Source organism: Benincasa hispida, chromosome 1, assembly GCF_027475165.1.
Source record: "Benincasa hispida cultivar pf3 chromosome 1, pf3_genome.v1.1, whole genome shotgun sequence".
Classification (NCBI taxonomy): domain Eukaryota; kingdom Viridiplantae; phylum Streptophyta; class Magnoliopsida; order Cucurbitales; family Cucurbitaceae; genus Benincasa; species Benincasa hispida.
In genome coordinates this window covers 82,499,893-82,525,021 of record NC_143478.1, presented here as the reverse complement: position 1 = coordinate 82,525,021, position 25,129 = coordinate 82,499,893, and the positions used below count along the sequence as shown (strand labels likewise).

General features: G+C 34.7%; 2 protein-coding genes across 2 annotated transcripts; one reads left to right on the top strand and one right to left on the bottom strand.

Annotated features, from left to right (window-relative positions):
* The first annotated feature begins 221 nt into the window (after positions 1-221).
* Positions 222-7,542, top strand: SWAP70 (Pleckstrin homology (PH) domain-containing protein). Its single transcript, XM_039049435.2, has 10 exons — positions 222-588; positions 682-786; positions 1,781-1,842; positions 1,953-2,036; positions 2,129-2,160; positions 2,277-2,358; positions 4,075-4,303; positions 5,676-5,903; positions 6,037-6,329; positions 6,901-7,542. Exons 1-10 carry the CDS (start codon positions 565-567, stop codon positions 7,223-7,225), a joined length of 1,464 nt encoding a protein of 487 aa, XP_038905363.1. The 5' UTR covers positions 222-564; the 3' UTR covers positions 7,226-7,542.
* Positions 7,543-8,177: 635 nt separating this feature from the next.
* Positions 8,178-12,493, bottom strand: LOC120072476 (protein JASON-like). The gene is made up of 7 exons (XM_039024851.2): positions 12,124-12,493; positions 11,650-11,698; positions 11,486-11,565; positions 10,805-10,980; positions 9,660-10,413; positions 9,496-9,575; positions 8,178-8,648 (listed from the first exon to the last, which is right to left on the bottom strand). Exons 1-7 carry the CDS (start codon positions 12,295-12,297, stop codon positions 8,546-8,548), a joined length of 1,416 nt encoding a protein of 471 aa, XP_038880779.1. The 5' UTR covers positions 12,298-12,493; the 3' UTR covers positions 8,178-8,545.
* Positions 12,494-25,129: the final 12,636 nt, after the last annotated feature.

Below are 25,129 nucleotides of genomic sequence, written 5' to 3'. Positions count from 1 at the left end.
CTGATAACGTGTTGTAAATTTGACAAGCACAACAATGCACAACGAGAATACAAATATAGAAAAAATATAATATAATAATAAAATAAATATAATATATAAAGATATAAAATAAATAAATGACAAAAAGTAAATAAAATAACAAACAATGTATTTCCCCATTATCTCTAATCTTTTTGGGTTGATCACGAATAACAAAAACTAAATGAAATAACAAACAATGTATTTTCCCACCCCCTCTAATATTTTTGGGTTGATCACGAATATGTGTATTTGGTTGAGATTCATGGACAACATATAGGCAATAGATAAATAACACATTAGACACATCTAATTTAAAATATTTATAATTGAATAAAGATTCTTCTAATTTCATGAATAACATTGATTCCAAGGGTTAACAGTCTCAACTGAAAGTGCAAGAAGCAAACCTAAGAAGAAACGTTTGGGGAAATTCTCGATCGAAGCAGTGAGAAAATCGCAGGTTGAATTGAAAACTGAAGCAAATTCCCTCAGATAGTGCACTGGTAGTTGTTTGGTAGCTCGGCCACCCACTTTTGATCGAAAATGGCCTCCAATGGTGCAATACCGGTGGGTATCTCTTCGTTTTTTCGGTGTATGATTTGACGGTGGGGATGTTTGTTGCCTCAACATGTTTTGGATTTATGATTCTTGTTGGTGCAGAGAGCGGAAGATGCCGGGAACAGTTTGGAGAAGATCAAGCGGCAGCTGGCCTCTGGTTCTGGTCGGAATTTGTTGCAGGGTCCCCTTCTCAAGCGATCTGAAACAGTACGATCGTTAATTAAAGCATTGCAGCTCTTTCTTTCTCGCCTTTTGTTTTGAATTGATGATTACTACTTAATTGCGCTGGCTTTAGCTCTTCCATTTGAATCTTTCTCGTCGAATTTTAGGTGATTAAATTGGGGGTTTTCTCGTGGGCTTTGTCTGGCGAAGTGGGATAGTTTTTGGTTTTCTATTGATTTAGGAAAAATTTTAGTATTATTCTTTTCATTTGTCTTCCCTCCCCCATTCCCTCATTTTGTGACCTGAGCGGCCCCGATAGCTGAATTTCGCTTGTCATGATCAAGATAAGGAAACTTCCGCTGATGATTCGTTTGGCATTGGTTTTCCATTTGTAACAGGATTTTCAAATTTTCGTTGATAACTCGTTTAATTGGAGAAATTAGACTGCTTTTAGTGATATTTGAAGACTTAATTAAATCACTCAAAAGTTCACAGTTCTCATTAAGATAAGAGGAAGTTGGCCTTTGGGATTTCAAGGACATGAGAAATGTGAGAAACGGCCAGGGTCATGATCTAGCTGTCTGCATGTTTGGAGCTGTTTGGGAGGCTAGAATGTGATCAGGATTACTGCGAATAAGAGAGTAGGGTTGGAATGAGCCAGGAATCGAGATGGGAACAAAAATGAGATCGTAAAGCATGAAAACGGTGGGAAAGAGGGTTGGGTTGAAAACTGTGAGAATGGAATGAGTTTGTGTATTATAATTCAGGCCTAAAACGCCCAATCCAAACATGGATTTTGGATTATATTATATTACAAACCCATTCCATTACGGGCTCCCAAACAGCCCCTTTGTGATTATGAATATGGCCGTTGATGTGATAGTAGTCTCAGACAGTTTTATGGGCAGAAATGCTCAATTGTGGTCACATATATAGATCAGTCTTCTATTTTCTGCATCTTTTTATTCTTGGACTGCATTATGATGGCAATGAGCCCTCATCGTAGCAAATCTGATATTCTCTATTATAATTTTTGCAGTTGAGGAAATGGAACGAGCGATGGGTAATTTTGGACCCAACAACAGGGAAAATGGAATACAAGTAACCATACGTCTAATATTTACAACCTTTCTCTCTTCTCTTGCTTGGTTCAGTGTATTATTTGACATGGAAATATCTCATTTTTCCCTCTCTTGCAACTTATGCCATAGAATTAGGAGAAATGAGGCAACTATCAAAGGAACTATTATATTTGATGCAAATAGCAATATTACAGTTTCTCCCGTGAATTTCCAGTAAGTTTGATTCTTACAGCTTATTGGTTGACTCATTATCGCTTTGATAGTTACTAATTTATATTTTCTCTTCAATTTTTCTTTTGTTTTAGTGGGCTACCAAAGTACGATGGTTGCTGTATCTGTATCCACATTATTTTTCCTACTTTATTTTGTATCAATTTGGGAAAAATATTTACTTGGATATTATTCTGAAAAACTGATTTACTACAATTTCAAATGTCTTAACTGTACCTTCAGATATTGGCACACCCCAGAAGCAAGATTACTTCCTCTGTGCAGAGACTCCTGGTGCAGCTAGAGCTTGGGTGTCTACTTTGCAGTAAGTCATTCAAACATACCTCATATCGGTGATATTATTTGTGCAACATCTTCATGAACCCACATAAGGCACAATTATTTCCATACCTTTTCATGCTCAGTAATATTATGACTAACGTTCATACATAAAATGGCAGTTTCTGAACCTCCATTGGAGTGTATGCTCTGAGATTTTATGGAGAAGAAAATTATAGAACAAGAGGATAAGATATCTGCTGTCCTCTATAAAGAAACTGAAAACTACCTGATCAACATTGATTAATGCATATTTGTAGATTTGCAAACTGATTATCATCTGGAAATGGTTGCAATCTTGAATTTCGTAAAAATCAATTTCCTTTTCTAGATTAGAATTACATTTAATAAGTTAGCTGTTATCCTCTATTATTTTTTTGGGACAAGAATATATCCTCTTTAAAGATTCTAAAAACTACAATACCAATCATCACTTATTTATGCATATTTGTAGAATTCCATACTCATTGATGTCTAACCTGGAAATTGTTTCAATCTAGAATTTTATGAAAATCAATCTCCTTTTCTAAATTAAAACAATTTTGGAACAAAAATTATCTGCTCTTTAAAAAATCTACAAACTATAATACCAATAATCATTTGTTTGTGCATATTTATTGAATTGCAAACTATTTGATGTACACGTAACCTGGAAATGGTTGCAATCTTGAGTTTTGTAAAAATCAATTTTCTTTGATAAGAAAACAATAAATCTCCCAGTCCCGGCCACTAAGGAGCTCTGAAAATTTCACCCTAATCAGCAGAAGTAGAAGGTTTATGACTACAAAAGTTACTGGAAAGAAACATCATCTAGAAGAAAGAGACCCCTTAAAATCTCAAAAGTTAGAAAATCTTCAAGAACTGCTGTGAAGATTCTTCTCTCTCTTTCCACCTAAACCTCTCATAAAAGAGTTTTAATAGTTTCCCTCCCGCAATTCTTCAGCATTCCTCCAAAGAACTTTAGGCTTTGAATAAATTACTGAATAATAGCTGTAAAATAGTCTGGTTTCAGTTTTTATGAGAACACCATTTCAACTCGGAGATTTCATTGATAGGAATGATATTAGAATAGAATTAGGAATATGATAAGGGTTCAGATGTATATTGGTAATTAGTTATGGAAGTTTGTGGGTAAATATGAAGATAGGCAATTGTTTCATGACTTCAGGCATGAGTGACATGTCAAGAGAGTTATATATTGTAATTATGTTATCAGGAAATAATAGGACTTTTAGGGAGATGGAGTGAGAAAGTGAGGAGGTCTAGGAGAGGGCAAAGTTTAATGCCTCTTTGTGGGTGTCGGTTAATATGCTCTTTTCTAATTATAATCTTGGTTTGATTTTGTTGAATTTTAGACCCTTTTTGTAGTTAGTATTGGGCTCCCTGCCGCTTTTTTTTTTTCCTTTTTCTAGAACCCTTTTTCTATATGCTTTGTATTTCTTTCACTTTTTTCGATGAAAGCTTGATTTCGTATATAATAAAAATTTGTAATTTTATTACCTTTTATTCTCAATATAATTGGTATCAATAATTTTCTTAACGTTGTTTGAGGACTCCCCAGGGTGGGCTTGTTTTCTTTGACATATAATGATTCACCTTATTTAAGGAAACATATTAATAATTTTCCTCAATTTTCCTTAGATTCATAGTATGAGCTGATACAAAATATCTTAATATTATTGTTTTGACCTTCTCCAATCAGTGCAACCCAGTTGGTTCTTAAAGCCCATAAAGAGGCTGTAAATTCCTTGAGTGGCAGTGGCTCTGCAAAATTGGGAACAGTGGCCACAGTAGTTGCTGCTGCCAATTCAACTGCCCAGGAAAGTTCTAAAGAAATTGAAAGAGCGATGCAGATTACTTTAAGAAATACTCTGGGAATTATTACAAATAAAACCCCTGATGGCCCAATGGATGATTTAGCGATTATGAAGGTAAATCATCTTGTATATTTGAAATACATGTCTAATATTTTCTTCCATACTGAGGATGAGCTGCTTCTGCATGTTAGTTTAGCACATGGGTGTAAGGCTTCATTTGTATTTGGTTTATTATTCCAGCCTACGTGCAAATTAGAAAACACAAATAGTTGGAGTATGATTGATGCATTATGCTCTTCTGACACAATGACTTCAGATTCTCAAATGTTTTGTTGCACTTTTTAATGTTTTACCATTTTCCATTTGTTTGTCGGTGAATATGTGGTCCCATGCCAAATTGTGGAAGTTGATGGACCTTCGTGTACTTTAGGTTTTTATCCGTATAAATTTTGAAGTGTTGAGTTTATTACAACGTCTAAAATGTGCTAGAATCAACCCTTCCTATATTTATTTTTTAAAAATTATTTATTCTCTATTTTAGTGAATGATTTTTAAATTTGTTGATATCTTATATTGGTTGGTGGTTTTTTTAGATTTACGTATGATATAGGTGTTATCCGTTGTAATATAGGGGGCGTTTGGGGCAAGAAATTGGTTATTATAATCCTAGGTTATTATAGCTGGGTTGTAATGATTTGTGTTTGAGGTGTAGATTATTTTAGTTTGGATTATAATAGTATTTGTTTGAGGTGTAAACTATTTTAGTTTGAGAAGGAAATATTAAATACTGTAGCAAAGAATAAAAAAAATGACGAATGTAAAATAGTAAAAATTGTAGCAAATAGTAAATACTGTAGCAAATGAGGGCTTTAAAGTAGTGTTGACTGTAGCTAATTGGGGAATACAAAATAGTACTCACTGTAGCAAGAGGTGGTTGTTATAGTCTTAGGATAGTCCTTGCCCCAAACACACTCATATGGTTTATGATGATAATATCATTCAATTATTAGTCTGCAACTTGTGTCTTTTTGGTTTGGAGAACTAGAATAAATTCTTCTGTAATCACAGTCAATTTTTTATTATCAAGGCCTGGTAATAACCGACTGGAAGACCCTTCTTTTGTAGTTATTTGATGGGCAGTGTTCTTTTTATGGTCTGGTTTTAGTACATCTCTTTGTTTGTTATACACACACACACTCATATATGGGCAGAGATTTCATATACAATAGTCTGAATTAGATGTTAGGCTTTTGCAGACTGCATTTCTTTCTAGTATGGGTGTTTTCATGTCCACAATAAAAACTGTAGGCCTTGAACATTTTGAACCCTCATTTTGGATCATGTTGCTTGTGCAAGAATGCTACTCCTTGTATGAGGCTGGATTTGCTTGAGACGTGATAAACTATGGATGTATTATGCCATAGGCCCTTCTGGTATTTCATCCTGTTGTATATGGTTCCAAGTGTTCATCTCTATGTTTGTCCAGGAGACACTACGGGTCAAGGATGAGGAACTACAGAATTTGGCTCGTGATCTTCGTGCACGAGATTCAACAATAAATGATATAGCTGAAAAATTATCTGAGACTGCTGAAGCTGCTGAGGCTGCTGCTTCTGCAGCTCATATGATGGATAAACAAAGGAAAATCGTTTGTGCAGAAATTCAACGTATAAAAGAAGATTCTGAGAAGCAACTGGATGCATCCATCTTGAAGGTATTGCCTACTTTATTATATAACACTTACTTAGAACTCATGGAAGGACTTGTACCCCATCTGTCGTTATGGCTACCTTATACGTATTCTATTTATGGTTATATTATGTTCTGATTTTCACATCCACTTCCAGCTCAAAGAGTATGAAGCAAAATTAATTGATATGAGTAGAGAAAGAGATCAGTTGATAAAACAAAGAGATGCTGCTAATCAGGAAGCACATATGTGGCGATCTGAGCTTGCAAAAGCTAGAGAGCAGGCTGTGATTCTAGAAGGTGCTGTTGTGAGAGCAGAGGAAAAAGTCAGGGTTTCAGAGGCTGATGCTGAAGCAAAAATAAAGGATGCTAAACAGAAAGAGTTAGCTGCTTTGCAGGAGAAGCAGGAGCTTATGGCATATATAAATAGGTTACAAGCACAAATTCAGAGGTTTATCATCTTTTCCCTTTCTAAAGTTTCCAATCTGGATGCAGTTGTGTTACACTCTTATCCCTCTCCATAATTGTTTAGCTGATTAAGTTGCACGTGTCACTATTTTGCTATCTCTTAAAGCAACAACATCCTCTTTCATGGGAGCTATTACCCTATAGATCAATTTTGGCCTTTTTAAACAATAAATTTATTTAACTATTGTTTGTCTGGATATAATAGATCCAAAATTATTATCAATTATTTTAGTTTTGTACTTTGAAAAAATTATGCTTTGTTTATCGACAATATCTATTTTTGTTTTAAACAACCACATTCACATCTTAAAATGATATAATATTATTTTTCAAAATTTTGTTTTGTTTTAAAATTCGATTGACATTTCAAGCGTGTTCTCTAAAGTAGATAAAAAAACAAATTTATTAGCAGGCTAGAAAGGCCTTTAAATGGAGCTCTACTCTCTCTTGATTCCATATAGATCGATATTGTATCTATCAGTAGATTTGATAGGATTCGTGTGATGCTGACTTTTTGTGGCTACTAAAATTGAATGTGTTACTTCTGCCTACAGACAACATATACAAGTTTTTGAGGAGAAAATGGAGTCTTGTCCAGGTAATGATAGTTCTCTGCTAACAAAGCACGTTGACTCGTCAAATGATAATGTGGATAAAGCATGCTTGAGTGACTCTAGAGCAATACCAGTCTCTGGTGAGGTCAACCTACGACCAATTGGAGATGGGGAATGGAGTGATATTCAGACAACAGAAGCAAGAATCGCTGATGTTAGAGAAATTGCTGCAGAAACTGAAGGAAGCAGTTTAGATATTACTGTTGTTAGCCAACCCGTCAGCAGCCATCATGAGCAAGATGTGAGCTCTTCCAATCAGCCTTAAATTCAGCATCATACAGAACAAAAACGCATGTTAGATATAAGCATACAGTACACAGCACCTAGTTTAGAAAAATGCGAACTTTGTTTTTGCATTCTTTTATTTGGGAGTAATATTCAAATTATTTGACTGGCTGATCTGTTGTTGATGATGTGTGTACATTTCTTGACGTTAGATGCTAAAGTATTAACAGAACTGTGTTCTGTTGTGTGAGGCTGTGAGCCAATTCATGGATGATTTATACTTCTGTGTAGAGAGTCGGAAGATGTAAATCTAGAGAACAAAAACCATTGATGATGAGTGTTTCTTGTTGACATTCAGCTTTTTTCCTGCTCTGTTGTATTATAAAATTTCTTCCCCCCCAAGCACTCATAAGGATGGCTTCTGAACTTTTTACAGAACCAATGCCATTTCTTATGAACATTTTCTTGGTTGGTTCCTAGACCGATGTGAAAATGTTGACTAGTCTAGTTAGTTCATAAGAGTATCGCTGCAGCTTTTCCCACAAGTTCTTATCATGCTTGAGAAGGACAAATGTTGTTGTCACGACATATTCAGTTGACTCCTTGGGAGAGAGGGCTTTTATTGTGGCAAGCTGGACTTCGCTCCATGTATGGTCCCTCATTAGATTCTATATTTTATTTTGGACTTATCGGTGACTAGGTCTTTGTGATTGCTAATAAGTTCTTTTTTGTAATTTGTTGTTTGGTGCAATTTTTGTAGCTTTCCTTTTTGTATGCTCTTTTATTTTATCACTATTCTTTCTTTAGATAGATGACAGTTCAATTTATACTGCTGAAATAAAACAATATACATCGAAGATTGTTAGTCTAATAATTTAAAAACTGAAGTTCATTTTCGGAGTCGACAATTGAAGTTAAAATCAACAAATTGGTGTCTCAAAAACATGTTCCTTAAGCTTAATCAAAACCATTCCAAAGATCATCCTTGCCAATGATCAAAAGGGCAAATTTCAATTTGTCTACAACATTGCAAATCAAGTTTATAAGCAACAACTCGACTCATTGTCCATTATCCAAGAAGATTTACAAGTTCAAACCCATAAACAAAAAGTTGCAGAGGCTACATAACGCAAGTTTTTTTTACTGCTGCTATAAAGCAACACTACAAAGAAAAAAAAAAGGCAAGCTGTGGAATATTCAGCCACTTCCTTGTTCTATTGCATTGTAGAAAACTCTCAACTGAGATGTGATATGATAGAGCTTTCAAAATATGAATTTCATAACAATCACTATATGGCAGATTGAAGCTACCAATCACAACTGGGTTGGATAACACAGCCGTAAAAATGTACTTGTTTTATCAATATGATACCACTGAACTTGGCTGGATTGAAGATTGCAACCGTGAAACTGCTGTATCATCTTCCTCATCAAATGCTACTGGCTTTCTTTGGAAATTCTTCCTGCATAATCATGTACACAAGAACGTAAAAACTTTGAAACAATATGATAGGTTTTTCATTTCAACTTCACAAGCGTCTATACTTTGTTCAAATTCTTTCGGACACCTTGGTTACCATTTAGAGGGACATGGGAATACAAGCTCAAGTAACCATTCTTCAAGTCTCTCCATTAATTTAGAGTGGGTTTAGACATGACTTTTGGAAGGATATTAAAAGACCACTAGGCCATTATTTTTCTAAAACTTTTGTAGTGACTGATTTGGAATGGAGAATTTGAACTTATGACCTATTGGTCAAGAATTCAGACTTTATACTAGGTGATGGCGATGGGTCATATGTTAAAATAATGACATTTTAAAAACACTCTGAACTAATTTTAGAATCTCATAAGTTGTTAACGACTGCTCTCACTTATCTAATTTCCAAGCTATTCTATTCTAATACCTTATGAGTTCTATTTGGAGTATCATATCTATTTGTTACCTGAAGCTACAAATGCACACGAAATTTTAGTTGCTTAAAACTTCGTTAAGGATACAGATTTTACTTTATAGGCTTAGAGATAGGCGAAGTGTAAGGAGTTTCAAAATCATCGTTTTATGGTATCAAACATATAATGCTGTTCAGAGAGGAAAACAAAGATTATCTTTCACCTATTTCTGGGTTATTTTTAAGTCCCTTATAGGTTCACAACTTTCTTCCAAAGAACTAATAATGTTTTATTCAGTGAGTTGAGACCAGTGACGCTATACACGTTTACCACAGAAGATGGGGAAAGGGGAAGTCCAGCTATTAAGCTCTACTCTAGAAAAAATACATGGAAGACAGCAAGACAGAGTAGGCTTGCCTTGTAACTATGCTTTCTTCTGATAGTGCCTTCTCTAGCCTCTCCTCAAATGGTGTCGCATGCCAACTCACTTTCTGATCCTGCAAATAACAGGAAAGCAATCTGGTAACTGACCATACAAGTTCATACAAAAAGGAAAATCTCAAGATCAGTCATAAAATTACCTCCTTGTACTTATGGGTGGAATTTGGGATTCCATTCCCATCCCATTCCTTGGGTGAGATTTGAACTGGTTCATCCTCGTTCCAGTGAGCAGCAACCATCCCTATGATTGGCCTGTCCCCTGCACTTTTTCCAACACGAATTGGCCTATCTGCACCTCCAAATTTCTTGCTATCATCATCGTGATTAGATACTGGTTTCAACCAAGCAGCCAAACTTGCTTCCACCATCAAGTCCTTTTCACGTGTATTTGCTTTCACATTCCTTTCTGGCATAGGTGTCATCATTTCAAGCTCTTGAACGGATTCTCTCATTTCTCTTGAAATTCCTTCCAGGTTAGATTCTTCTTCCTTCAGTGCCTTCAATTGAGCAGCACTCTCAACCGAGTTCATAACTGAATAAACGTACTGGGACCTGATTCTTGGTTTCCCATGATCCAAGTTTTCTGGAAAAACAGTTCCAGGTGTTTGCATTTCGCCAGATAGCTGTAGAGGAGTTGGATAAGGTGATGACTTCGATACACTCCTATTACCCGATGAATCAAATCCTTTTACTTTTTCTCTTCCGTTTCCAGATGAACTTCGGCTGGGAGATTCGTTTATATCACATTCAAAATGCACGGATTTACTCCGGCATGTAGTCATCACTTTATCAGAACTATTAAGAGCAGCTACTGAAGTAATAACACTTCCAGTCTCACTGCCTTCAATGTGGTAAGCAGAGACTCTTTGAGTATTCTGTTCACTGGTAGTACAACTGTAGTATCAACAAGCTCCATAATGTGAGACATGGTCCAAGTTTTGTTGGAAAGTTATATGAGTCTGATATTAAAAATAAAAGGCAGAAACTGAAAGTTCGACTAAATTCAGCACAGGTTTTCTGCATCTCTTTTGAATAACAATACTTACCATACTATCTTGACCATAAAAGCCAATATATTGGACCAAATTTCACATCCTCCTATAAAAATTGTACCGTATTCTTCAGTTCTTGGGGGAATAGATGGCAGAACTTGCATGTATAATCTATTAACTCAACAAGTTATAAGATGGCCATGCTAATAAACTTAAATGTTAAAGTAGACCCTCCAAGTTTATGCAAAATCAATCATGAAATATATGTTGGTTTTACATATATATGTTACAACCTGCTGGGTGTGCGTTCAGCTGAACCTGACTCATTTTCCCCCTCTTCCAACTGTTTAACAGGTGTACGTAAAAGATCTGGATGTGTTTCAGGGGATGCATTTGAAAGCTTTCTGGATGGTCTCCGAATTTCAGCTGGGGTCTCCACAATAGTCCCACATGCCTTAAGAAATTTGGCCTGCAAATTAATGTCCAAATTATTAGATTATAATGATGCCAATTAACAGATATTATACCAGTCAAGGATATGATTAAGAGCATATTTGTGAGTGATTTTGAAACAATTAAAATCACTTTTTTCATTTTTAAGATCACTCTAAAACATGTTTTTAATCATTTGAAACAAAATTTGGTAGTATGAGAAATTAAATATTAAAATAATTTTGAGTGATTAAAGACGGGTTCTAGAGTTATTTTGAACTTCACAAAAAGGGATCTTATCAATTTTAAAATCACTCCCAAACTTGCACTAAGACCTCGAGGAATTAAAGAACATTCTCAGCATTTGAAACATTATGTTTAGTTTGCAACTTGAAAGCAGAGAAGTTCATTCTAGCTCGTGCCTTTCATTTCCCCAACTAATTACATTCCAATTGTCGAACTGAAGCCATGATTATACCAGGAGCCATCACTATCAGCACACACTATACTTGGAGCTGTACACAATTGGGAAGGTTGCATACCTCATCCATCAAATCCTTGGTGTATCGTGGAGACCCAAAAGACTTGGAACCTGAATCCTTCCTTGGGGAATCTTCATTCTCTTTTATAAAACAAAAACACAAAAGGAAATAAGAATCCGCAGATTTGAATACTAGGAACAAACATGGATGAGGCAAACATCTACCTTCAGACAGGAAGAGAGATGATAACTGATTTCGAGCTACCACAGGTGCCTGAAGCATGAAATAGAAAGCGAGAAGTCATAAAAAAAATCCATTTATAACTTTCCCTGATTCCCTCAGATACAAAGTAGACTAAAAAAAAAAAAGACATAAAAAAGAAGAGTAGAATCTCGCATTTTGAACATCTAATTTAACTCAAATCAAAGCCAAATCAGCTACCTAATTCAGGTAATCCAGCAGAGGTATACTACATGAGCCCCAATAACAGCAGCAGAATGGAAGAGAAAGAAACACATTATACAAAAAGCCGATAAAAGCAAAAGTTGAAAAAGTGGAATCAGGACAGAATCTTCCAGAGAACACAGGGGAACAAAGTTCCCATTTGATTTTATTTCCCCAAATCCTTCTTTATTTGAACAAGACGAAGGGACTACAGAACATTAAGAAATAAGGAAAAACGAGGATCGAAAACGCACCCTGTACTTGGAACAAGGGGATTCAGAAACAAGGTGCGATCGAGGTCGATGGCGATCGTCTCTGACTTTGAAGCAATCAAAGAAGCACCCCATTGCTCTTGAAACCGATCGATCAAGAAAACCCACCAAAGACCAGGAAAGAAATCCCAATTCACGCCTCAACTGCGAGCACATATCATTGATGGTCGCCACAGAACCCAAAACGCCCAAGGCCCCAACACAAAACAAAAATCGATTCTTTATTTTTGGGTATTACTTTTCTTTCAAAATTTCTTGTGGGGTTCTAATAATTTTCCTTTTTCTCGAGTTGGGATTTATGCAATCAGTATAGAGGAGAGAGTTGTTGGGTCGTTTTTTGAAATTTGAATTCACAAAACGAGGGAAAGGTATTGGTGGCCTCATTTCCCTTTCCTGCTATTTTCCTACTCGCATTGGCTTCTACTCGCCTCTCTATGCTGACACATGGAGATAAGTACCTTAATTTGGTAATTAAATAAATTATTTGACTTGATTTAGACAAGATATTATTGTCATAAGATTAGCCATTCTTTTTTAAATTTTAAATTGGTTTTGTAACCTCCTGTTGCACCTATTAATATTTCTTAAATTTTATTTGTGTCCATTTTGATTGGATTTAATGAGAGATTAATTAGGATGGAAATTATCCTAAAAAAAAGATGAAAACTCTATATCAATTTATGGGTGTTTAGATTACTATGAATGTGATTATGATTATATTTGTGGTTGGCAATCAAGATTACTAGAAAATGTTGAATTCTATGTTTGGGGTGCAAGATTGAGTTTGTTGGTTTTCGATAATATCCATGTTTAGATAAGAGGTTAGGTTGACTATTTTCTTATTACTATTTTAGAATTTTTTTTTATTAAAAAAAAAAGAAAAAAAGAAAAAAGAAAAATCCTTCATGTTACTGAGTTTGTGATATTATAACTTTCGATTTTATTACTTATACTAACATTTTAAATTAGAATATCTTGGTATCTAATTCTAACTTTTATCCTACTAACTTGCCAAATATAATATGTAATCTAGGAGTTATTTTGTATTGGTTTAAAAACATTTATCATACCTTTCTAATATAAACATTTATCGTACTAGTTTTTTTTAAATGAAAATCTTGATTTTAATTTTCAATTCTAACTTTTATCGAAAGTAGAAGTGTGTTTGGTAATCAAGAGATTATGTTGTATTGATTTAAATACTCTTATCACCCTTAACTTTTACTTTATAAATTTAGACTCATTTGATAACGTTCTCATTTTTCTTTTTCTCTTTTTTTTCTTGTCTCTTGTCTCTTGTTTTTATTATTTAAGAACTAAAAATGAAAATATGTTTGATTAACTATTTCGATTTCTTTTTTCTTGAAAAAAAAAAAAAAAAGAAACAAGGACATAAAAGTGTTTGAATTTTTGTTTCTTGTTTTCTAGCTAATTATTATTTATTACCCATAATATAATAAAATATATAAGATGGATTTAAACAAATATAAAACCACCCTCAAGAGGGGTAATTGACAATTTTTGGCCCTTTTGAGTTTTGATTTGGAAAATAGGACCCTTTAAAAAAATAAGTATTTTTGACTCTCACTTTTCATTAGGTATATGAAAAGACCATTAAACCCTTTATTTTATTATCAAACTTCTAAAAAAAAAATTCCTTCTTTCTTCCTTTTTCCTCTCCAACAGTATTGGTCTTGGGAGGAATTGCTAAAAAACATCAACACTTCTCATTCAAATTCACAAAACTGTTGTTTAATAACAACCCACAAGAAATGGAGAAAAAAAAAACAGTGAATGCCCTATTTGAATTAGAATTAAGCATAAGTCAATATCTTAAAAAATAAACAAAAAGAAAAAAAGAAAAGTGGGAAAAAATAAAAAGAAGATTACACTGTGGCTGAGCTGGAAAATGGAACAAATTAAAGAAAAAAAAGTCATATTCTATCCGACATCACAATTTTTCTCAATCTTTTTCTGTTCACCATTTTTTTTGTCTGCATCGTTTCTTTATGAATATTAATGAAAACTCCAGAACGTTTTTGTTGCTTAATGTTGTGGGTTTTTTTTATTATGAGATAATAAAGCCCGACTGGGTACGGACAGGATAGGATTGGATGCGTATTATTCACCTTGTACCGGATAGCCACACCACTAGGAAAGTTATTGAACTGTTGATGATCCTCTTGTATACACAAGGCTCATCAACATTCTGATCAAAGTCATAAAATTTGATCACGGTATCATACCTTATATTCCAAGATCAAGAAGCTTGTTTCAGTTCATAAATGGACCAATTAAGCCTGCAAACTTTTTTCTCTTGAACTTAGGAATCCCTCGGGCTGCTCCATATAAATGGTCTCCTCAAGATTGTCATTCATAAAGGCAGTTTTGACATCCATTTTCCAAATCTCATAGTCATGATATAAGACAATGGATAGGAGAATTCGGATAGACTTTAACATGACAACAAGTGAGAAAGTTTCTTCATAGTCGACTCCCTTAGCTTGGGTATAACCCTTTGTCACTAGTCTAGCCTTGAAAGTTTGCATCTTCCCATCAACACCCCATTTTCTTTTGTAGATCCATTGTCAACCTATAGGTTTAACCCCATCTAGTAGATCTACAAGATCCCAAACCGAATTGAAGTACATCGACTCCATTTCGAGATCCATAGCTTTGATCCACTCATCTTTGTCAACATCTTCCATTGCCTTCTTATAAGACAATGGATCCTCAAAATCACCGTCTGCTACCATAGCTAGGATTTCTTTTAAACCCATGTAACGAACAGGTGGGTTCGCAACCCTCCCACTACGTCGAGGCTTCCTCAACACTTAAGATGGATTTGACCTACTAGATGATCCAACTTCAACAACTCTTGTTGAGGTGTTGGGTTCTTCAACAACTCTTATTAAAGATTCAGTAGATTCCTTGGAATGTTCATTCAACACAACCTTACTGCGAGACTTGTGCTCCCTTATGTGGTCTTCTTCCAAAAAAGTAGCATTTGTCAACACAAACACTTTATTTTATTTAGGGTTGAAGAAGTGATCACCTCTCATTCCTTTGAGATAGCCTACAAATAGGCACGATTTTGAACGAGGTTCCAGTTTCTTAGGATTTGCCTCAAGCACATGTTTTGGGCAACCCCAAATTTTGAAATGACATAAACTAGCTTTACAACCATTCTATAACTCCAAAGGTGTTCTCGTAACACTTTTGGATGAAACACAGTTTAAAATATACGTTATAGTCTGTATTGTAAAACCCCAAAGTGAATCAGATAAGGAAGCATAACTCATCATAGACCGAACCATATAAAACAGGGTTCGATTTCTTCTTTCTAATACACTATTCTGTTGAGGCGCACCAAGTGCCGAGAGTTGGGATACAATTCCATGCTCTATCAAATAGTTCTAGAATGTTATATCCAAAAACTCTCCACCTCAATCAAATGAAAATATCTTAATTGTTCTATTTAATGCATTTTCAACTTTTGCCTTGAACTCTTTGAACTTTTCAAAAGATTCAGACTTATGTTGCATTAAATAAACATACCCATATCCTAAATAATCATCAGTAAAGGTAATGAAATGTTCAAACCCTCATCTTGCTTTTACATTCATTGGACCATAGAGGTCTGAATGTACAACCTCTGAGGGTTCTTTGGCCCTATGACCTTTTCCAATAAAAGATCTTTTAGTCATTTTGCCTTCAAGGCATGACTCATACACAGATAAAAAGTTTTCTTCTAACTCGCTTAGAAGTTCATTCTTTACCAATCTCTCAATCCGACTAAGATTGATGTGCCCAAATCTTAGGTGTCAAAGTTGAGCATTTTCTTTAGGAGAAATTCTAAGTCTTTTATGTTGAGTTACCACAATTTTAAACATTTCAGTATTATGGGGGCCTTTAGTTGCTAACAGTCTTAGCACATGAAAATTGTTTTCTAGTTCAACAGAACAAATATTGACACCATTCTTTGAAATAAACACTTTATTTACAGAGAAATATATACAATAACTTTATTCTAATAAACACTTTACAGAAATTAAGTTCCTCTTCAAACCAAGAACTACATATACATTTTCTAGTAAAATATATTTATTCTGTAAAGTTAACTAGAGACCTCTCACTGTCACAATTGAGACGGCGTATCCAGTTCCAACCCGCATCGTCATCTCCCCAGCTTCCAATTGCCACTAGGAACTAGTTCCCTGAAATGAAGAACAAACGTAGTTAGTGGCGCCCGCATCAATTATCCAGGTCGAATCATCATTCTCCACTAAACAAGTTTCCAAAACAAGCAAATCATATTTACCTTTCTTGGCCTTCTTCTTTTCCGTCAAGTATTTAGGACAATTCCTCTTCCAGTGTCCCTTCTGGTTGCAATGAAAATAGATTCCCTTTGCAACCTTGGCTTTCTTGCCTTTTTGGGTAGCAGCTGGTGGCTTAGCTTTCCCCTTTCAACCTTTCTTCTTCTTCCACTTTTTGGTGCCGGAAGAAGAAGGTACAAACTTTGTCCTAGAGGTCGAACCTCTATGGAACTTCTTAAAGGATGAAGCAACATTTTCTTCACCCTTCTGTTCCTTGGTTTTCATCAAGGACTGGAAGGTCTGTAGCTCGTTAAGCAAGGTGGTCAGGTTATAGTCAATCTTGTTCATAACAACAATGCTAAATTGAATGAAACTTTTAGGTAAAGATTCCAGAATCAAGTTAGCCTGAGTGGCTTCATCGATGACGAACCCATTCATCTCTGCCACGTTGAAGTAGACCATCATGTTGAGGACATGTTCTCGAACAGATGCCTCTTCTTGCATACGAGCATTGAAGATATGTTTGAGAGTGTCATGCCTGAGTTTTGCGAACGATTGTCCAAGCATTCCCTTCAAGGACTCCATAATATCACAGGTCATGAGTATGGGTTCATGCTTCTTGGCTAAGACTTCGGAAAGACTTGCCAAGATATATGTTTGGGCCTTCTCATTTGCTTGTGTCCATTGCTCGTATGCTTCTCGAATATTTCGAGCAGCATTTGGAGCTGGAATAGGAGGACAGCCCTCCATTAGGACAAAACGAATGTCATCGATGATTAGGATTGTGTTGATCATATTTTTCCAAGACATGTAATTTTCACCCGTTAATTTGTCAGCGACGAGTAAATTAAGCATTGCGAAAGTCATTATGAATAAGTTTTCTGAAACCATATAAATTATTTATATTAGTCTATTTGCATTAAACTACTTAGAAAAACCAATAAATTTTAGCAAAATATTCTAATGCACCCTAAGTGACATCTATTTTGCAATTATGTTTCAGTGAGGCACGACAAAAGCCACCGTAGGGTGATCAGGTTGCCCTTCACTGCTATGAGACAATCTCAACTAACAGACAAAAAAACTCCTTATTACTATAACTATCAATCACCATTATTCGGTCTAGAAATTGTTAAACTCGCTTAACATTTCTTGTAAGTGTAACCCCCTCATTTTAGATTCTAAAGTTCCGCTCCAATGAGTCAACCGTAGGGAAAAACTGATTGGGACATGAAACTAAAGTAACCTTATCCATTGCTGGAGTTTGAATAAAGTGTCATACAAAAATGTCATCCTTTATAGAGACACTCAAGGTGCCACGAGGCCGTGTATGAAATTTTACTTCAAATTAATGAGAGAGACCGAGAGATGTTTTGTCACACGTCCTGCTCCCACTTACTATAAACACTCTCTCCATTCACCTTGATATTGATCTATACAAATATCATCTGTAGGGGGACACTCAAGGTGCCTCGAGGCCGTGTATAGATCTCATGGGATGAACTTTTAAGGGAGAAACGTGAAGAGGAAAAATGAGGTATCATATACCCCATCTTCTTCCCACTGAGTGTTTTACCTAGGGTTAATTAACTTATGAAAATCTGGCTACTGATTTTAACTAATTGAATGTTTAATTTGCCCAAAAACAACACTTGCTTTGGATAGTTAAACATTTTTTTTATTAAGGTTTATTAAACAATTTAATAAACTTTAAACAAACATTAACACTTTAATAAACTTTAAACAAACATTGCATGCTTGTAATAAATCTATCTAATTCACCTTTCCAGGTAAGTTCCCAGGTAGGGGTGTCGTTTCCTTCAACTTAAATACTCCAACCTAGACTTGTAGCCTTAGACAAAAGATTTCTTATAGATACATTTGTTAAAAATTTAATCTTTTAATTAAGAATCAATTTAATCCTATTAAATTGATTAGAAGATTAAACTTAATTTCTAATCTTATTAGAAAAGTGATCTTAGGTCTATGTGTCATATTTTAAAACTAATTTAAATGATGATTTTAACCTAAGGTTTGCATGCAATTGAATGAACTCTATTTACAGAGAACCTTTAAACGGAAGCGGATCGTTTAAATCCCATTGTGATTGAATGCATACATTTACAGTCATACAAGATCAGATTATGCATAAATCTTAAATTACAGCATACTTTGAAATAAAAACAAAGGATCAAGAAACTATACCTTTGAAGAACCCTTCTTCAAGTAATCCCTCGATTAAACTCGTTCACGAACGCATCGAACAACTCGAACACTCCTCTCGAACAAGTAGCAAACAACAATCGATCCTCGAACCATACAGGACACTACCACTTGGTGACCTTGGTATTCTCGGTGTGAGAATCCAGGAGTGGTAGGCTCTGGCTAATTTTAGTTAGAGGGGAAGTTTGGTGTGGAGGAGGAAGACGATCGAGTAGGAAACAACGCAGTCGTGTAGCCGATGAAATCTATCGCATAGACAAGCTTACTCGATCATTGAGTCTCTCAAGTAATCGTGTAGCAACTCGATTGCTAACCGTGTCTTTCGTATGTAATAATAGAAACCAATTTTCATTTATCCCATTTTTACCAATAACTACCCACTAAGGGTGGTTATGGAGAAAAAGAAATTAATTATCAAATAATTAATAAATATAAATAAATATGATAACTAACTTATCATATTATATTTATAACCTATAATTTTAATATTTGCATCATATACAATATATAAACCATAGTTCTTTTTCTCTATTTTATGGCATTTAATATAAATCATATTTATATTAAATTTAATAACTATAAATCTAATTCATATAAAATATATTTGAATCATATTCAAATATTAGTTCCTCCAAATAAACAATAATGTATCAAATACATTATACCAATTATATCATATATAATTTAATTAATTTAATTATATCATATATAATTAAATTCCCTCTTATTAATTTGAACATTTCAAATTAACCCAAAAACTGATTCTCAACTTAAATCCATTGAGTTACCAAGGGGATCTTATGGAACTGTAGCTTGAAGCTCCAACGGTACGTGAACAACTGATTAAACTCTTTAATCACATTATCCACCATTCGTTAACTGTCGGACGCTCCACTAAAGACCGACAACTGCACTTTTCGCACTACATATATATTTTTGTGCCCATTGGATATAACCAATCAATAGTACAATGACCCTTCACAAATTGCTCGTAAGTACAGGTAGACCAAATTACCATTTTGCCCCTATAGTTACATTTAACTTCTTAAGTACTACTGATCCCTCTAATGAACAATAAATCATAGTCTCACTATGACTAAACCCCTCTCGGGCCAAGAGAGGGTGTGGCACCACATTGTTCAAGATCCGAAATTAGTCCTTAAAAGAGCAACTTATCTACTTACCCCTACTTCGGGGAAGGAGTGAATTTCATCTTGTGTAACTGAGTTCTCAGCTCTCCTATTAGACGAATCCCCAAAATGGTAGGTTTGTTGAATCGACGATCTGGTCAATCTCACCCATGTAAATCATAGGCAAGAGTTCACAACTCACTCAGGATTAAGGTCATGTTACCTATGGTCATCATCGTGAAATGAAAGTCTCTATTATGAACGGCGTTATATAACGAGACTAAACATCTTGTGGTCCAGTTTTATATAAACTCCTTTGTATAGAATATCTCCGCTCGCATGTCTAATACATGAATGATTAAGATCAGATCATTTGTAGCACTTTACAACATTTGTAACACCTACAAAGCGGGTCATACTCGTAGTGTCACAAGGATAAGGTATCCAGCCTTATCCATATACTACAAACCTTTTAGGTTATCACTTAAATACGATCCACTTGTATGTCTCCACATACATGTTAAGTTACAATAATAACTATGGATCTTAGTTTATTGGTTTGTGGTTAATGCAACTAAAATATCATATATTTCATAGACAAAAGTGAATAAAATATCATAATAAATCACATAATGTTTGTTCATACAAGTGTTTACAAACTACAGGACCCTACGAGATTTAGGGCATCAACCCCAATAACAATTATGAATTATTGATTTAAATTTTTTTTTATTTCATTTTGTTATAACAATTATAAGTAAATGAAAGAAATTAAAATCATACATTGCATCCATTGATACACTTAGTAAATTATAACAATTATTAATTACTTAAGGTAATGTCATGCTACATGCAATTCCATTTCATTACTAACTATATATAACAATTATATAATAATGTCATTCATCTATACATACTCAAAACTATATATTATAACATTTATAATATAAATGGTGAATGTCAATGTTATTAATGCATGCAAACATATAGTACAACACTTCATGCTCATGCATCATATAATATAAGGGTTATACTATATGATGCATGAGCATGTTATATTAATTAAATAATTCAACTATATATATTCTAACACTTTATAAATGATGCATGAAGTTAAATGCATAACCTATGGTGGAATTTTTACTATATGATATCCATTATGACATATAATAATAAATATAAATCATACATCAAATGCATAATTAAAAAAATAATTATTGGACCAGGATTGGACACCTTAACAATTAATTAAATTAATATAACACTTATATTAATTTAATTAATTAAAAAATATAACTATTACAAAATAATAGTCAACGGGTTCGAAACAAGTGAATTAGGCCTTGAAGCGCTCGAACCGAATCACCCACCAACGATCTCTTAGTAGCCATCTCTTAGCAACGATCTCTTAGCAAACACTACACGATCTCTTAGCAAACACTGAGCAATCTTTTCCTCATCATAGCGTTGCTTTGTTTTTCCTCTAAAACATACCAGGAATAGCACAAGCAACTCAAACTTTAAATTACAAACTCGATCGCAACAATAATGCCCAAAACATGGGCCCTTACAAACCAATTTGTAAATTGAAAGCGATAAATCTAAACAGTCCAATCCTGAAAACACCAATAATCGTAAACCATTCACATTCACAAATATTCATCACATGAACATATATAGAATGCTACCCACCAGTTCTGTAAAATTAAAATCTGAAACAATAAAAATTGGGGTTCAAAACCGTGCTCTGATACTAATTGAAGGAATCTTTTTGAAGATCCTTGAGCAGAAGCATGGAGATCGATCCAAAATTTATTTTCACATAATCAAAATTACGAGTACAAATGTTATGCATAATCATAAATTTACAACATGCAAACAAAAGAAAATGAGAGAATTAGGGTGAGAGAACTAACCCTTGAAGAACGATCTTCTTCGTGTATCCTCTTCTCCAAAAACCACGAACTCAAAACCCCACAATGGACACCACCACTTGATTGCCTCAGTATTCTCTGGGTTAGAATCCAGGAGTTTTATGGCCTTTGGCTATTTTGGAAGAGTGGGATTTTTAGAGAGATGAGAGGAAGTGATGGGATTCAGATTTTCTCAGAATGTTTCTGTGGATCTACAATCTTTTTATGAAACCACACTAGGAAGAAGAAGAAGTGCTACTATCTCCTGTCCCATTATCATGTGTTAGAGAGAAAAGAGGAGGAAGGAGTTACAACTCCCTCCAAAAATTATTTTTTAAAATATTTATTTTCATAAATAAATTTAGTATATATTTATATGATAACTACCTTATCATATAATATATATTAAACTATATGTTATATCTAACACATAATCTATAGTTGCTATATTGTATCAAATACAATATAGCTTATAGTTTCTATTCTCTCACCGATGACATTTAATATAAATCCCATTTATATTAAATTTCTATGTTAATCAAATTCATATAATTAATATCTGAATCATAATCAAATATTTATTTCCTCTCAAATAAACTTTATAAATGTATCAAATGCATTATAGTAATTATATCATATATAATTAGATTAAATTAACTATATCACATATAATTAATTCCCTCAATTAATTTGAACAATTCAAATTGTTCTAAAAATTGATTCTCATTAATTCTTGTTGAGCTACAAAGGGGACCTCATGGTCCTGTAGATTGAAGCTTTAACGGTACGTGAATAATTAATTAAACTCCTTTAGTTAAATTATTCACCATCCGTTAAATGTCGGACACTCCATTAAAGACCGACAGCTGCACTTTTTTCACTCAAGATATATTTTTGTGTCCATGGATATAACTAGTTGACAGTACAATGACCCTTCACAAATTGCTCGTAAGTACAGCTAGATCAAAAATACCGTTTTGTCCCTGTACTTACATCTATCTCCTTAAGTACCACTGATCTCTCTAATAAACAATAAATCATAGTCAAACTATGATCAAACCCCTTTTGGGCCAAGAGAAGATATGGCGCCACATTGTTAAAACTCGAAAATTAGCCCTTAAGGGAGAAATTTATCTATTTACCCCGACATTGGGGAAGGAGTGAATTACTTCTCATTAGCTATGTTCCCAGCTCCCTAATCAGACGAATCCCCAAAATAGTAGCCTTTTTGAATCGGCGATTTGGCCACTCTCACCCATACTAATCAAAGGACCGGTTTCATAGGCAGGAGTTCACAACTCACTCAGGATTCAAGTCATGTTGCCTATAGTCATCCTGGTGAATGTAAATCTCTATTATGAATGGCGTTATATAATGAAACAAAACATTTTGTGACCTAGTCTTATACAAACTCCTTTGTATAGAATATTTCCACTTACATGTCTCCACATGAATGATCAGGATCAGATCTAACACTTTACAACAATTGTAACATCTACAAAGCAGGTCATACTCGTACGTTTCAAGGATAAGGTATCTAGCCTTATCCATCTACTATAGACCATTTAGGTTATCACTTAAAACATGATCCACTTGTATGTCTCTACATACATGTTTAAGCTACAAGATAACCTTGGATGTTAGTTTATTGGTTTGTGGTTAATGCAACTCAAATTAAAATAAAAATATCATATATTTTATTAATAAATAAGATGTTTGTACAATACAATTACAAACTATAGGATCCTACGAGATTTAGGGCATCAACCCCAACATTGTGAAGCTATTAAAGAGGTTGTTTGGCTTAAGAAGTTTCTTAATGATTTGAAAGTTGTTCCAAATATATCTTTGTTAATCACACTTTATTATGATAATAGTAGTGTTGTGGCAAATTTTAAGGAACCTAGGAGTCATTGAAGAGGCAAACACATTGAATGAAAATATCACTTGATTCATGAGATTGTGCATCGAAGTGACGTGATTGTCATGAAGATTGCTTCAGAGCACAAAGTTGCTAATCCGTTTACCAAGGTTCTCACGACTAAAGTGTTCAAGGGTCATCTAGAAAATATAGGTCTACGAGATATGCGGCATATTGCCTAGGGCAAGCGGGAGATATTACTGGGGTATAGTGTATGCCCTAGTTTATTGAATTTTTGTACTTTATTTGTATTGTTCATTTGGCTCCCTAAACTTTAGGACAAATAGGAGATTGTTGGGATTGAAAGGGCATACTGAGATAATTTTGAGATAACTCTGTAAATCTTTGTTCATACTCAGCAACCGTCATTGATCCCTGAGTTAGCCTAAGAAACTCATCTCTCTTTGGTTCTTTGAAAGCACTAGTATTTGTCCTCAAATACTTTTCTAAACTCAGACCAAGTCATAGCTTCTGAACTACTTCTCCTAGCCTTTATCACTTTCCACCATTTCTCAGCCCCTTTCTGCAGCAAGAACGCCGCTAACTCGACCTTACAGTCCTCAGGGCATCCAATAACACTATAGCATTTCTCAATCAAGTCCAACCAGACCTCAGCATCTACTGGATCTGTGGCTCCACCGAGCGTTGTGGCATCTAAAGCTTTCAGCCTCTCGATGTCAAATTTCTTCTTTGGATCTGTCTAAATCGATCCTACACTCGCCGCTAATCTCTGGGCGATCCTATCAAATACTCGATCCTCCATCTGAGGATCTGCACTTACCCGTGGGGTACTCGACTCATTTCAAAAGTCGTCTCTTTTCCTACTAAGTCTCTAACTCTCTTCCTTTCGAATCTGGGTCCTGTCTAACTTCAGAGCCTCCGCTGGTAGGGTCAACATTCCTCTCCTCAGTCAGCCTACTCAGCCTGCCACTTTTCCTCAGCATCTTGGCCTAATTAACATGTACACATGTTAGGGACTTACTTATGGGACTTAATCTAATACATGAACTCTCTCTTTCACCCAACGATCTAATGCTCTGATACCAACCTGTCACACCCCCTCCCAGACTACTCTCTGAGCTTAGGAAAGGACATGACTGCAATAGTTATCAACCCTTTTACTGACACTTACTGCCCACTAACTCTAGAGGAAGTAATCTGATACCAACATGCAATCTCATACATAACAGCTGCCTCTATGGCTAAATAACATTAAGTATTAAACACGCAACATTTACAGAGATTACAGTACAAGTCTCATAAGTTCTGATAACCAAAACTTAGTCCCTACATGAACAACTGTAACATATGCAATATTTATAGTAACCACCTAGCAGACAGGTTACAATAACTTTTGTTCTTGAGTGGCAGAGTAGATGCAGAACTACCTTCTGAGAATTTAACCGCTAGTTGGGGAAAAGAAAAACATTTGAAAATGAGGTGAGCTTGCTAGTCTAGTGAGTGACTTAAGAAAGAAAACTGATT

Excerpts from the sequence above, each read along its gene's own strand:
- LOC120072476 (XM_039024851.2), bottom strand. The coding sequence starts at position 12,297 with ATGTGCTCGCAGTTGAGGCGTGAATTGGGATTTCTTTCCTGGTCTTTG. Across the intron at positions 11,566-11,649 it reads ATCTCTCTTCCTGTCTGAAG|AGAATGAAGATTCCCCAAGG; the intron begins GTAGATGTTTGC and ends GTTTTATAAAAG. Across the intron at positions 8,649-9,495 it reads GAAGAAAGCATAGTTACAAG|GAAGAATTTCCAAAGAAAGC; the intron begins GCAAGCCTACTC and ends ATGATTATGCAG.
- SWAP70 (XM_039049435.2), top strand. The coding sequence starts at position 565 with ATGGCCTCCAATGGTGCAATACCG. Across the intron at positions 2,161-2,276 it reads GTACGATGGTTGCTGTATCT|ATATTGGCACACCCCAGAAG; the intron begins GTATCCACATTA and ends CTGTACCTTCAG. Across the intron at positions 4,304-5,675 it reads ATGATTTAGCGATTATGAAG|GAGACACTACGGGTCAAGGA; the intron begins GTAAATCATCTT and ends ATGTTTGTCCAG.